The sequence below is a fragment of the Megascapheus bottae genome, chromosome 2, assembly GCF_031878675.1.
Source record: "Megascapheus bottae isolate mThoBot1 chromosome 2, mThoBot2.hap1, whole genome shotgun sequence".
NCBI lineage: Eukaryota > Metazoa > Chordata > Mammalia > Rodentia > Geomyidae > Megascapheus > Megascapheus bottae.
The window spans coordinates 65,114,872-65,130,804 of NC_143510.1; the positions used below are offsets into that span (position 1 = coordinate 65,114,872).

A 15,933-nucleotide genomic window follows, 5' to 3' on the forward strand; every position below is an offset into this window, starting at 1 on the left:
TGGAAGGCATAGGCTGTCTCTAAACAGAAAATCAGGCAAAATATGATGGAGCTTAGTTTGCTTATGACAATTTATTTCTGAAAGAATACCAGCTAAGAGAAATGTTTTCTCTTCCCCATTCAGATTTCCTAGCTCTAGTGTTTAAGTATTTAACCTTCTTTCAAAAATTTTTAACCTTTATTTCCAAGGCATCCTGGCTGAGCCTGCTTACATTTATGGAGGTAAAAAAATTGATAATGTACTTTATTAAGACAAACCAAGAGAAAAAACACAAATTATCTACATCAGGAATAAAACAGAGAATACTATGCGGAGTTTAGGGAAATTTAAAAGAATTAGTGAATATAAAAGGAATATATAAGAATATATGAAAGAAGCTATGAAACTGTTACAATGTTCAAAGGAAATGAAAGCATTGCTGTTGAAACCACAGCATTTCCTTTGGGTTGAGATAGTTCTACGTAATTTCCTTCTCAGAAATGAGAAGTTCAGCCACAACTACTTAGCTAGTCAAATAGTATAAACAGTAATTTGATGCATGTGCTACATGATCTCCTGTATTCCTTCTAGGAATGTAAACTTTCAGATACTTGCAAGTAGAGAAAGTGATGAAATTTAACTCATAAGTTACTAAGCAGTAATCTGCAACACATAAACAGTCTAAGAACACAGGCATTAACCTGTTAATGCTGTATATGTATTCACAAAGCATATTCTCTGTGAATTTATAGTGATGATTTAAACTTGGTCATAAAAATTATCATAGGATAATTGGCATCAGAAAATTCCAATTATAAAATGTGATTACATAAATATAATTGTTATATAAGTTTATATTATAATTATATGACTACATATAGTTTATATTATAAATTATATTTTATGTATACTATATATCCTATCATATTCTCAGTAAGCTATATAACTATATAAACTATAGCCTATATATCCTATGTGTATATATGTATATTATATATATTTCTCTATATATAGTCTCCTATGCTCAGTACTATCCATAGCTTCAGGCACCCACTGATGAAGGGAGATTCAGATAACATGGACTAATATATCCCTACCATTATTTGCTATGGCTTATTTTTTTTAAGTATTGTTTTAGTTCTATGCCAGTACTAGGGCTTGAATTCAGGGCCTGCACACTGACCCTTAATATTATCACTCAGGACTAGCATTCTACCATTTGAGCCACACCTCCATTTCCAGCTTTATAGTCTGTTAAAGATAAGAGTCTCACAAACATTCCTATTCAGCCTTGCTTCAAACCATGATCCTCAGATCTTAGCCTCTGGAGTAGCTAAGAAAAAGTTTTAGCAGATCTGTTATGAGAGTAAGAGTTCTACATTTATAGACTAGTTGTGGAGAGTCCAAGATTTCCTTTTGTACCTCCCAATTCAAAAGAAGCTCCAAAAAAATCTCATAAAAAATCGTACATTTTAATAGGTGCTGTGTGTCACTGAAAAACTGGATAGACAGGCAGGGTTAAGATTGCAACAGAAGCTGCATGCCATCCATATAAGGAGAAAACCCATTTCTTCAAACTTCTGATGACCTCATGTTCTGCTTTTCATCTTCTCAAAGCTGAAGTCGGCTACACTATGTAAAGCTAGCAGCTGAAAAACTCAGAGAGAAAGAGAGAGGGTAGAGTACTTCCTAGCAGGAGAAAGCTTTGGGTACAGCTCCCAAGCACAAAAATCTGGGGACTTTGAGAGTGCCAAGCACATTCTCAGAAATCAGTGGCTCTGGAAGCCCAAGACTAGATGGAGTGAGCATGTGGGTCATACTTGCTACAACAGCCTGGATGGTTTCTTTTGCCTCAACGTTTTCATATACACAAACTACTTTGCCAGATATTGACAATGAAGATTTCATCAAGGAATGTGTTCAAATTCACAACAAGTTCCGGTCAGAGGTGAATCCACCAGCCACAAATATGCTACACATGGTAAGGAAACTCGTGGTATGTCAGTCTGTTATATTCTACCTATAGGAACTTTGGGGATAAATTCTTGGTAATCCTAAATGATCTTGTTTTGCTTTTACATAAGGTATGCAGTAAATTGACCATCTGCAACCAAACATATCCAGTTATAACCTTAATGCTTGCCATAAGTACGCTACAGGGGTTTAGTTCTCTTTTTTGGTAACTTCCTTTTCTCTGGTCATGGGTAGACATCTTTTTTAAAATCATTTCCTTCACTGTTAATATATTTGGTTTTGTAAATATTTTATATTCATACAAAGTGCTGGCACGAAACCAAACTTTTGTATTACCAAACATATACTAAAATATACCAAAATACATTAAGCAATTTCCCACAGGTATATGATATGCTTTGAAAATATACATGCCCTATTTTCCTTTTACCCCTCTCACCTCTCTCTGGTCCTCTTCCTCTTCTTTAGTAGTCCCTCTTCTACTTGGGTCATCTTTATTTTCTAGGTATTACTAAAGAAAACATGGGATTCTTAGCTTTATATGCCTGAAATTTTTGTTTGTATAACATGATAAGCTATGGTTTCATCTTATTTTTCTGCAACATCATTTCATTCCTCTTTGTGGCTTAATAATACTCTACGGTATATACCTAAGATATATATAATAATATTCCATAGTGTCTCTTTACTCTGGTAATGTTTCTGTTGCTGGGTAGAAGCTTTTAATTTATCAATTCTATTTTACAACTTACTTCCTGAGTGATTGGAAATTCAGAAAATCACTTATATCTTTTTTTAAAGTTTTATTTATTTTTTATTTCAATGTAGAGAGGGGTTACATTTATATTCGCCAGATAGAGGGTGCATTACTTCTCACATATTGATATCCCTTCTTATCTTTTTGTCCCCATTTCCCTTCCCACTTCCTCTCATTTTTCCCCTCCTATTTCAAATGAACAGGTAAACATCTATATAATATACCAGGTAACAGTGGGATATAGTAACAATATGAGATTAACCAAACAGCAACACAAGAGAAGGGAGAAAAACATAATAAAGAGTAACAGTCACTTATAATTAAGCTCTTGTTTTGGCCTCATCCTATAAGGACTTACGTATCTAGGGTTATAATCCTCTGCTAGAAGTTTTGGACTTGTATTAATTATTACAGATGAGGGAAACCATTGAGCCTATGTTCCTTTGGATCTGACTTACTTCATTTAATATGATTTTTTTCTAAATCTTTCCTTTCCTCACAACTGGGGTGATAGTGTTCTTTTTGATGGCGGGATAGAATTCCATTGTGTATAAATACCACATCTTGTTGATCCAATCATCAACTGAGGCATCTAGGTTGGTTCCATATCTTCGCTATGGTAAATAGTGCTGCACTGAACATTGTTGAGCTAGTGGATTTAGTGTGTCCTTGTTTCTAGATTGATGGGCAAATGCCCAGTAGAGGAATTGCTGGATCACAAGGGAGCTCTAAGTTTAGTTTACACTCCCACCAATAGTGTAGTAGTGATCCCTCCTGGCCACATCCCTGCCAACATCTGTTGTTGGATTTCTTGATCATGGCCATTTTAACTGGAGTGAGGTGGAATCTTAGAGCTCTTTTATGGCCAGAGATGTCGAGCATTTCTTCATTTGTCTATAGGCCATTCTTATTTCTTCTTCAGAGAAGACTCTCTTTCAGTCTTTGGCCCATCTTTTAATGGGATGGTTGTTTCTTTGGAGATTTGGAGAGATTCAATTGTTTTAGCTGTAGAAATAGTTTAAATATGAGGCCTTTGTCTGTTGCATGGTTAGTGAAGATCCTTTCTATTTAACTTGCTAGCTATGTCCTTTGCTACACAGAAGTTCTGTAATTTAATGCAGTCTCATTTGTCCAAGCTATGTTTGATTTGTTGTATTTCTGGGTCTTTATTAAGAAAGTTTCGACCTGTGCCAAGGAGGCCTAGTGTATCTCCCTCCTATTCCTTCTTGTAAAGTGTTTAGGGTATCTGCTTTTACCTCAAGGTCTTTAATCCATTTGGAATTAATCCTGGTACAGGGTGACAAAGAAGGATCTAACTTTAGTTTTCTGTAGGTGCTTAACCAGGTCTGCCAGCACTTGTTGAAGAGACTGTCTTTCTTCCATTCTATTTTTTTGACTCCCTTATCAAAGATTAGGTGGCCATAGGTCTGTAGATTGATGTCTGTGTCTTCAGTTCTATTCCATTGGTCCTCAGGCCTGTTCTTGTGCCAGTACCAAGCTGTTTTAGTTACTATAGCCGTGTAATAGAGCCTAAAGTTTGGTATTGAAATTTCTCCTGTGCTGTTCTTTCTGCTAAGAATTGTTTTTGCTATACGGGGTCTTTTATTATTCCACATGAATTTTTGGATTCTTCTTCTATTTCCTTAAAGAATGACAAGAAAATCACTTATATCTTGAGTGTTCCCCTCCTGCTTTTCTCTAGATGCCTCAAAGTTCCAAGTCTTACAATATGGTTTGATCTACTTTTAAGTTTCTTTCTGTACATGGTGATAGGTAAAGCTCTATTTTTAGTCTTCTACATGTGACTACCTATTTTCCCTAGCACCATAGTAAAGAGGCTGTCTTTTCTCCATCGCATATGCTCAGGATCTCAATCTAGATTCAAGTAATTATAGCTAGGTTGGTTTTTCTCAGCCCTCACTCTCTTCCACTGGGACATGTTTTTACCCCACTACTGTGCTGTTTTAGTTACTGTGGCTTGGTAGTATATTTCTTAGTTAGATACTGTACCAGACTATGGACATTATAACAGTATTGATTCTCCCCATTCATGAACATAATGTATTAGGTACTTCATTTCATTTTCTAATGCCATCTATTTTTTTTTAGTGTTACAGGCATATCAATGTAGGTCTCTTCCCTCCCTGATTAGGCTTATACCTCAGTATTATATTAGGAGAGAGCTAAGGAATTGTTTTCTGATTTCTCGGGCAGTTCATTAATATATACAAAAATGACTGGTATTTTGTGTTGATTTTATATCCTGCTACTTTGTTGAACTTATTATTTCTAGGATTTTAGTGTAGGCTCTTCTAGACCCTATTAGCTACAAACATGGCATCCTCTGTCAAAGTTCAAGGGACTCACATTCTTAGTAGGTCTCACAGAAGTGGGGTTCCTCTGGAAGTTCAGTAAGAGTGCTGTATGTGTAGTGAACCTCAATCAGCAGTACAGAATCAAGAAGTATAGCCAGTGCTAAGGTATTTCCTAAGTGTGATGTGTGCTGAAGTGTAGTTCAGGCTGGTCTTGAACTTGTGATCCTCCTGATACCCCAGTTACATTGTCAAAAAATGTATTCCATTCTTAATCATTATTTTTGCAGACTTGGGAACCAGCCTTAGCCCAAATAGCAAAAGCATGGGCAAAACACTGTTATTTTGAACACAACCCAGGGCGGAAATCAAACTTGAACTTCACATCAGTGGGAGAAAATATCTGGACTGGATCTCTATCCTTGTTTTCAGTGTCCTCAGCCATCTCAAACTGGTATAGTGAAATCCAGTATTATGAATTCAGCACTCGGAGGTGCACAAAGGTCTGTGGCCACTACACTCAGGTAAATTCTACCCTTGAAATGATGTTTAAGAGAGAAAGGAGACAACTAGAACTTGATGTTGAAAAAAAAGAGGCTGTCATCCTAGCTACTCAGGGGGCGGAGATCTGAGACTTGTAATTGGAAACCAGCCTGGTAAATTCAGTTCATAAGAGTCTAAGCTCCAATTAACCACCAAAAAAGTGGAAGTCACACTGTGGTTCAAGAGGTGGAGCACTAGCCTTGAGCAAAACAGCTCAGAGACAAGGTCCCAAGTTCAAGCCTCATAGACCAACACAAAAGAAAGGATGTAAGCTAATTAACCTATAAATGTAAGTAAATAGTCTTTAAAATAATACATGGAGTAGACTTTAGTGCCAGAAGAAATAGTACTTGAAAAGGTTACTTGTATGGACAAAGATGTGAGGCGCTTCAACCCAGACTGCACTAAACGCTAGTTATCCCATTAAATAATGTAAGTACACTGTATTATTTAAGGTCTTAAGACATATGCGATATCTGAATCTGAACCCCCTATCTTCCCAGCAAAATGACACTGGGGAAGCAATTTCTTAATCTCTCTGATCTATAGATAACAGCATCTCTCCTCATATATGCTCATGACTGGGAATTAAATGGGGTTTTTAATGTAGAACATTAAATCCTACACACAGATTCTCTGTCATGCGTACGCACACGCTTCTTAAAACATTAATTCAAAATGGACTAAATAGCTTAATGTAAAGCCTGACACAGAAACATCTAGAGGAAAATATAGGGAAATACTTCACAAATGTCAAGTTATAAATCACCTTTGGTGGTCATAATGGAGTATTAATAAGCCATAAATAAGAATGAAATTATTTCATTTGCAGAGAACAATAATGAAATTGGAGATCATCATAGTAAATGAAATAAGCTAGATCCCAAATATATTTTTCCCATAAGCAAAATTTAGATTTATAACAAGAAAATGAACATAAACATTCAGACTATCTGAATGGAGATCCCACAGGAAGTGGGAGGGGAAGAGAAAGCAAGGGGGGAAATATTAGCAAAACATACTGCACCCAATTGTAGACTGAATGATGTAATTTATCTAAAACTTTGAAAGTTAAATGGGAAGGAGGGAGATGAAAGGACAAGAAGAAATAACAAAGAAAATATTATCAAAGTATATTATTTCCTGCAAGGACATATCACAATGAAACCCCACACTTCGTATAACCAATATATGCTAAAATTTTAAGTATAAAGTGCCTGACTCACTCATATACACTGTACACTTCATGTGAGGTGTGTGTGTATGCACAATGCGTGCCTGCCTTGGAGCTTTAAAAGGTCTGGACACTGTCGCTGAACTCTTTTATTTTTGGCCAAGGCTGGCACTCTACAACTTGAGCCATAGCTTCACTCTGGATTTTTGTTGCTTAATTGGAGGTAAGAGCCTCGAGGACTTGCTTGCCCGGACAGGCTTTGAACTAACGTTCTCAGATCTCAGCCTCTTCAGTAGCTAGGATTACAGAAGCAAGCCACTGGCACCTGGCCTCACTGTAAACTTTGATACTTAATTTTACCTGGAAGTTTCCAACTTTTCATTTGAGAAACTCCCAGCAACCTGGCTGTGTGAAGTCTTGTGCCTCTCTCAGTTGAGAAGCTGCTTTGTCTTCATTGTTTCTATGGCGTTTCATCCATTTATTTATGTCTGTCTATAAACAAGCCAACTGTTGAGAGCCAGTGAACATTCCTGTATTCATCTTTCCTTTCTCACTCTACTTCTCCCTATTCCTACTTCTCTTCAGTTGTTTCCTAATAAAAATGTCAGCCCTTAAGTTACTGTCTCAGTCTAGAAGTCCACACCAAGGTTTATACTCAGTAGACAATAAACAAAGGTTAGATTACTTCCATAATCTGGTTGTCCATGGCCTATCAGAAGAAGCTATCTTCTATAGCTAAGCTATCTTAAAAAGGGGTTGACCTCACAATTTGCATCTTCTGCTGACATTTAAGGTATCTGCACACTTTGGCTACTGATATCTGGTTATATAAAAAGAAAAAAAACTTGTAAAAGGTATGCCACTCCCTGATGTTAATTCAACATATTATCTTTGTCCTCACTGGATATAGACTAGCATTTAGGAACACTGACAGAGTATCAAATTATTTAGAATACATAAAACTCATATGATGTTACAACTTCCCACTAGATGACACTACTGATTTCAGTTTTGTTTTCATCTCTATCCTCCACCTCCATTCCCACCCTCCTCAATTTTGTTATATGTTCACATAGAAAATGAAAAAAAAAGGGGGGGGGTCATGCATTGTTACCATACTTTTGGTAATTAGCTAGCTGGATTGATAGGACCCTATCAGTCCTGTGGGTTCCCCAATGCAGTGCTTTTGTTAGGAGTATGGTATTTCTGGTTCAGGAAAACTAGCTAAAGGGTAAAACACCCCAAAAGCACATTGCTTAGGACATGAACTGTCCTCAAGAGCTTTGCGACTAGACAAGAATTAGGTTCCAACCTCTCATCTCTAAATATGGAGGTACCCACATACAGTTACAGAGCTCTTTGGGGGATCAAACATGATGCCACATGTACAGCATTCAACTTTCACACTATGTCTTCAATAGTTGTTAATGAACTATGTTGCTCCTGTACACTAAGAGAAGATATCGGTCTGCTTGATAATGCTAGTTTGGGGGGGCTTTTTTTGCTCTTTTTGTACGTCATGGGGGTTGAACCCTGGGCCTGGGTGCACTGTCCTGAGCTCTTTAGCTCAGGGCTACCGCCCTATCCTTGAGCCAAGCTCCATTTCCCGTTTTTTCTAGAGGTTAATTGGAGATAAGAGACTGGGGTCCTTTTGTGCCTGGGCTGGCTTTGAACCTTGATCCTCAGATTTCAGCCTCCTGAGTAGCTAGGATTACAGGCGTGAGCCACTGCGCTTGCCCCCGGCTGATAACATAGTTTTAACCATCAAGTTACTCAGTTGTATTTCTTCGCTGTAATAACTGCCAACCATCACCCTGTGTTTATTTCACAGATATTCACAAATGATAATTATTTCTACCTAAATTTTGAGCATCTCTAATGTCTTGGCAGCAGGTATTAAACTATGGTAAAGATGATGTGAATTATACTTAACTGTTCATCTTCTTTTCCCACTGGGTTAAAAAAAAATCCTTGTATGTTTTCAGGTTGTTTGGGCAGATAGTTACAAAGTTGGCTGTGCAGTGCAATTTTGTCCTAAAGTTTCTGGCTTTAAAAGACTTTCCAATGGAGCACATTTTATATGCAACTATGGACCAGGGTGAGCCTGCATCAACTTTTTTTTGCTGAAGATGAGTAAGTTACTAGGTAACCTGAGGAAATGGGTAAGGTTGGATAGATGGAAGGGAAGAAAATGATGGACTATATACGATTGATCAAGATGTACTCATAAATTAGTATGTAGAATTGAAACCAGTTAAACAACTAAGATAATTTTAAATTTTAATATAAAAATAAGTTATATATTATGCATATACATATATATATATATACATATATATGAGTCACTGGTGACCAGTTAAATTTTATTTTTAAAGTACTTTGTTATAGAACATCTAGATAATACACTGGAAAAAAAAGAAAAACATGATTCTTATTTGTTCTGCCCAGCTCTATCACAGTAACATGCTGGTACATTTTGCTATATGTGTGAAACATTTATGAATACAACATAAATACACATATTTTTAAGAACAGCCAAGACTATAATGTTCTTTAGGAATATAAGCTAATTCGATATCGTTATTGCACAAGATGGGAAAATTAAATACAATAAGTTAAATTTAAAAGTTAACTTAAATTTGCTGTTTTAAAACTTGGCCAATCTTAGACACAACTTTAAAAAAATGTGAATTGCTCATTTTATATAATTCCCTTTGTGAAATGACCCTATAATTTCCTCTAAGTTTGTATTTATATAAACCTACACATACATTTAGAAAATTGTGATAAAGCTGGATACTGTGGCTCAGGCCTGTAATCCTAACTACTTAGGAGGCGGAAATCCAAGAATTGCAGTTCAAGGCCTGCCTGGGCACTAAAGACCTTGAGACTCTCATCTCCAATTAACCACTAGAAAACCGGAAGTGGGGGCTGTGGCTCAAGGGGTAGGGCAGTAGCCTTGAGCTGAAGAGCTCAGGGACAGTGCCCAGGCCCAGAGTCCAAGCCCCATGATAAAAAAAAAAAAAAAACAACTGTGATATTAGAATATATTCTTGCTTATAAGCATTTTTTCACTAAAACTTTAAATCTGGTTTCAATAATTACATATATAAGAAAGCTGCATATGATTACAATGTACCAAGTACTTTCTAAGTACAATTATTTTAGTGTATGTGAGCTCAAATTCTGAATCTTGGATTTGTCCCCCAAAAATCAAAATCATAGCACCTACCACTTAGGATAACTATAGTTACAGGCTCCATTCTACGTATTACAAGAAATCCAGTAGGCTCCTTAGCATTTCTGAAAATGCCTCAGAAGGGAAATGGGTGTTTAAAAACTCACCTTACTAGTCACCTATAACTTTCCCCATGTATTTCTTCCACCTAGGAAATATTGAGCTATGTGGTATTGTGTAACAAACTATCCACAATGGAATAGTGGAGAAAATAGAGAAAAATGTGCTGTACCTATTAGCTACTGTGCCTTGGAAAATACTGCTTCAGAGACACTTAACTAGTCTTTTCTTTTTCCTAGGATCCTGAACCTCTTATCTCTCGGGCTATGAGGCCAAATATTAAAATATTCTGATTCTTCACTAGAGCCTCTTAGGTTCTTGATCACTTGGTTTGAACTCAGGGCCTGCACTGCTTAGCTTCCTTGCCTAACACTCTAGCACATGAGGCATACCTCTGAAAAGCCTGGCTTTTGGCTGATTTTTGGAGCTTATGTATCACAGACTTTTCTGTTTGATCTGCCTTTAAACCATGATTCTCTGGATCAGCCCCTGGAGTGCCTTGGATTACAGGCACAAGAAACAGACACTAGCTAAGCCTTTGGCATTAATCTCTCACTTACGAGGCCTTCCTGGAAACAAACTTCCTCCAAGATGATTCTGCTTTTGTTCCTGAAAGTCATAACTACCTTGTTTTAATTTAAAAGATCCAAGTTTTCCTTCTTTAGCTTGGAATGCATAACTAAAATGAACATATATAATGAGTTGGAAATGAGGTATTAATAGCGATTTCTTAATTTTTGGAGGTAGACAGAACTACTGCAAAAGTCCATAAATTTGGATTAATTCTATCCAAAGTAACATTCCCTTCTTGTATGAGTGAAGAGAACTTATTACAGGTATTTCAGCAGTAGCTGGCTTTGTACTATTTAAGTTATATTCTTGGACATGTTCACATTCTAAGTGCAGATACATCAAAATATAATTTATGATCATCACTATCTTGAAACTGACAGCATTATACTACCTGCCAAACCCTGATACTCAATAAAAAATGTACCATGTATTACAAACCTTTAAAAAGAAAGTCATTGTAATTTCAATTTAATCAGTTTCCTTTTTAAGTGTGCACTTTATATATTTAAAATCAATTTTGAGACTCCAGAGGCTTAACCAGTTTTCAAGGGTTAAAAGTTCTGAAAGTTAGTAAAATGGTAGATTAGCTGACATAAACATAGCTTTTCATCATTATTGCTTTGAAAGGGTGTTCATGGGAATAAAATTTATACATTATTAACTTTCTAATCAATGACCCTCATCAATTATTTAAGCTGTATCTCAGACTATTAGCTACATAATACAAAGAATTAAGCTATTTCATAGCCATAATTCATGATGTATCTTTTACCTGAAAAACGAACTATCTCATAACTTTGTTGTGGAAAGCATTATTCCAGAGATAGTTTCTAATTAATAAGAATTATGGTGGCTAATCTTTGACAAGGGAGCCAAAAAAAATAGAATGGAAGAAAGACAGCCTCTTCAACAAGTTGTGCTGGCAGAACTGGTTAAGCACCTGCAGAAAACTAAAGTTGGATCCTTCTTTGTCACCTTGCACTAGAATTAACTCCAAATGGATCAAAGACCTGAAGGTAAAAGCTGACACACTGAAAACTTTACAGGAAGGAATAGGAGATACACTAGGCCTCCTTGGCACAGGCCGAAACTTTCTTAATAAGGACCAAGAATCACAACAAATCAGAGAAAGGCTGGATAAGTGGGACTGCATTAAACTGCGGAGCTTTTGTATGGCAAAGGACATAGCTAGTAAATTAATTAGGAAGCCTACAGAGTGGGAGAAGATCTTCACCAACCAAACAACGGACAAAGGCCTCATATCTAAAATATATCAACAACTCAAAAAATTCAATCACTCCAAAACTAATCTCCAAAGTAACAACCATCCCATTAAAAATGGGCCAAAGACTTAAAGAGAGTCTTCTCTGAAGAAGAAACAAAAATGGCCTATAGACACATGAAGAAATGCTCAACATCTCTGGTCATAAAAGAAATGCAAATCAAAACAACTCTAAGATTCTACCTCACTCCAGTTAGAATGGCCAGGATCAGGAAAACGAATAATAACAGATGCTGGAGGGGATGTGGCCAGGAGGGATCACTACTACACTGTTGGTGGGAGTGCAAACTCATTCAACCACCATGGAAAGCAGTGTGGCAGTGCCTCAAAAGGCTAAACATAGAACTCCCCTATGACCCAGCAATTCCACTACTTGGCATTTACCCAACTATGACCAATCTAGGGCATACTAAATCCACTAGCACAACAATGTTCATTGCAGCACTATTCACCATAGCAAAGATATGGAACCAACCTAGATGTCCCTCAGTTGATGAGTGGATCAACAAGTTGTGGTATCTGTACACAATGGAATTCTATGATGCTGTCAGAAAGGATGACATTGCCCCATTTGTTAGGAAATGGAAAGACTTAGAAAAAAACATATTAAGTGAAGTAAGCCAGACTCAAAGGAACTTAGGCTCAATGGTTTCCCTCATTTGTCATAATCAGTAGAAACCTTGGGCTCTACTAGCAGAGATCTGCAATAGAGCAAAATCTTGATACATAAGGCCATATAGTAGGACACTAAATGAAAGGATCTCTAGGATATTGAAACAAAAGCCATATAACCAATGATTGTTGTCCTTAATGTACTATGTTGTCTCTCATCTCCTTTGCTGTCCCTTGGTTATCTCATATTGTTATAGTATCTCACTTTGTTATCTGATATATTGAATGTATTTGTATTTGGTTATTTGAAATTTGATAGGGAAGGGGGGAAAATCAAGATGGGTGGGGGGTGTAGGGGGGAGGGTAATGGGTACCAAGACATGTGAAAGGGTATCAATGCATGTGAATTAATGCACCTTCTATCTGGCAAATATCATGTAACCCTTTTACTAATTACAATAAAAAAAAGAGAAATAATTTTGTTTTTAAAAAAAAAATTATGGTGGCTTGCTACACTAAGGTGAGTAAATATGGTCATGGTAACTTTGCTAAGGTTTTTTTTTTTTTGTTTTTGTTTGAGCTTTTTAGCTTATTATTCTTCTGGACTGGTTTAAGGATTTAAAAACAACAAAAGCTCAAAACATAACTCTGCTAACAGACAGCCTTCTATTTCACAGAGGAAATTACCCAACTTGGCCATATAAAATAGGAGCCACATGCAGTGCCTGCCCCCAAAGTGACAAATGTGTGGAGAACCTCTGTAGTGAGTAAAAGCAACCATCTATCATAAAGCAATGTGATAGATATTACTGTTGTGCCTTTACAATAGAATTACAAGTATAACTATTCGCTTTGTTCAAGTAACTATTTTCAAGGAAACTGAGAGAACCTGGGCCGGGTGCCAGTGGTTCAAGGCTAAAATCTTAGCTACTCAGGAGACTGAGATCTGCTTGATTGTGGTTCAAAGACCAACCCAACAGGAAAGTCCATGAGACTTATCTCCAATTAACCACCAAAAAGACAGAAGTGGAACACTGACTCCAGTATGAGTGCTAGCCTTGAACAAGAAAGCTCAGGGAAAGTTAGGGTTGTAGCTTCATTGATATCAATTAAGTCCAATCCTAGATATGACCACAGATGTTCATGAGACTAGACTTTAAGATGTTTGATGGGTTCCATCACAGACAGCCAATAATAACTACTTGAAAAGGTATTTGACTATTATGGTAAAAAGAAAACATCAAGACAAAAACATGAGAAGGGGTAGCAATGACTGTTAAGTAATGTACCCTCTACCTGGTGAATATAGTGTAACCCTTCTATTAATTAAAAAAAAAAAAACAAAACCATAAGGAAAGGTAAAGGCAGTTATTTCTTCCCAGTGCTCTAAATCTAAGAGCCTAAGAAGTTCTGCAAAAGGAGGAATAAATATTATTTGATAAGCAAAAAGCCATACTGATGACTGAGTGACATACTGAAATGGATGAGAGAAGTTTGTATCTCTTACCCTTGATTCAGTACAAACAGTATCATTTTTCTGGAAAATACTTTATAATGTTTTGCTTCTATTATTTCTAATATTTCCTTACCTGAATTTTTTATTCTAACGTCCTAATTTTAAATTGAATTTTAATATTATCTACTATAGTATAATTTTCCACTTACAACAGTGATCATTTCCATTATCCAGAAAGCTTGTTAAATTTATACAAAAAGTAAATTTAAAAAAGTTAAGGCCAGGAGTTTGGCCTAGTGGTGGAATGCTTGCCTAGGATGCACTAAGACCCGGGTTCAATTCCTTGGTACCACATACATAGAAAAAAAAAAGCCAGAAGTGGTGCTGAGGCTCAAGTGGTAGAGTCCTAGCCTTGAGAAAGTCCAAAGACAGTGCTCAGGCCCTGAGCTCAAGCCCAGGACTGGCCAAAAAAAAGTAACAAGTTAAAAATACAAAAAAGCTTTCAATAACCTTTGAAAGTCAGGGCAACTCCATTAACTTAATGATTTTAAAGACTTATTTTTTAACACAAAAAACGAAAGCTTCACCTGTACTAACCTTTTTCCAAATTCTTCCTGCCTTTGCAGTCAATCCACAGCGAGACAAAGTCACACGTACGTATATTAACTTGTTTCATCACCTATCATGTGATTATGTCTCTGTATTATAAGAAACAATGTGTAAGAGCTCATGTATGTTTATTTCACAGGTTGGCCCACATATTCTCGGAACAGATACACATCTCTCGTCCTCATTGCGAAGTCCATAGTTCTAATATTGTCTGTTATACTGACAATTTTCATAAAGCACAAGTACCCTAACTTAGCTATTTTGGACTAATATAAATTAAGGACAGAAAGAAGAAGGATGATAACTTACATGTGGTTTATAAAAAAAAAAAACTATATACAACCCACTGGGTATATTTTCTATTCAATTTTTTATAATCCTTCAATAAAGACTTATTCAAATGAAAAACTGTTCAGTTCTTGTCTCTATGAAATATTCACCTTACTTTCTACTTTCATATTAGTATTATTTTTAGGTTGCTGTGTTAAGACTTCCAATAGGTAAGTAGGCTCTATGTTTCAACTTCCAAATCTATAAAATCAGTGAGCTAGATAATAGCTGGTTTAAGTAACTCCTGAGTTAGTTAACTTCCCACTACTTAAGGCATTAACACTCAAAAAAAAAAGAAAAAAAAGACATTAACATTCTGGTCAAGCATGTAAGGCTGAGAGGGAAAGATCAAAAGTTTCAGGCGAGGGACTAGGAGTGTGGCCTAGTGGTAGAGTGCTTGCTTGCTTAGCATGTATGAAACCCTGGTTTGGATTTGGTGCTGTTATTCAATTTACCAAAACACTACCCTTGAGCAAGTGTTCAAAGGACAGTGCCCAGGCCTGAGTTCAAGCCCCAAGATTAGTTAAAAAAAAAAAAAGTTCTAGGTCAGCTAGCCTGTACTGCATAGGCAGAATTCATCTCCAAAAACAAAAAGACACCATCAATCCTCACTGCTCCTTCAACTCTTATCACTTGCCATTCCCTGCTCTCTTTCAATTTGTCTCCTCTTTTACCACTTATAGACTCAAAATAAAGCAGTACCTACAGGAGATGATTTCAGAGGCCTGCTTATAAGCTGTTTAATCTTGGATTGAGATGTAAATAGAATTTTAAAAAAGAGAAAAGGGAAAGCCAAAGTATCTCTATTGATAATAGAAAGGAATAAAGAGCACTGAAATGTTCGCATTGATTTTTCTCATAATCAAATGCTGGCAAATTATATCTAAAGAATAAGCAGTATTATTAGACATGAGATTTAATGTATAATTACAATTGCCAAAATGTTGTATTTAAAATACAACAACAAAAAACCTAGAAGATAGTGTAGTGGTTCATGCCTGTAATCCTAGCCACCCAGGAAGCTGAGATTACAG

The 15,933-nt window shown here is 36.4% G+C and overlaps 1 protein-coding gene across 4 annotated transcripts; it reads left to right on the plus strand.

The window, feature by feature from the left end:
• The first annotated feature begins 1,607 nt into the window (after window positions 1–1,607).
• Glipr1 (GLI pathogenesis related 1) lies at window positions 1,608–15,067 on the plus strand. Of its 4 annotated transcripts, none has more exons than XM_090328275.1 (6): window positions 1,608–1,960; window positions 5,313–5,546; window positions 8,725–8,837; window positions 13,182–13,267; window positions 14,587–14,613; window positions 14,685–15,066. In XM_090328275.1, exons 1-6 carry the CDS (start codon window positions 1,787–1,789, stop codon window positions 14,837–14,839), a joined length of 789 nt encoding a protein of 262 aa, XP_090184401.1. In that variant the 5' UTR covers window positions 1,608–1,786; the 3' UTR covers window positions 14,840–15,066. The 4 variants fall into 4 exon arrangements, with proteins under 4 accessions (XP_090184401.1, XP_090184399.1, XP_090184398.1 ...); XM_090328273.1 differs by having other exon boundaries at window positions 5,313–5,525; window positions 14,709–15,066; XM_090328272.1 differs by having other exon boundaries at window positions 14,709–15,064.
• The last annotated feature ends 866 nt before the right edge of the window (window positions 15,068–15,933 follow it).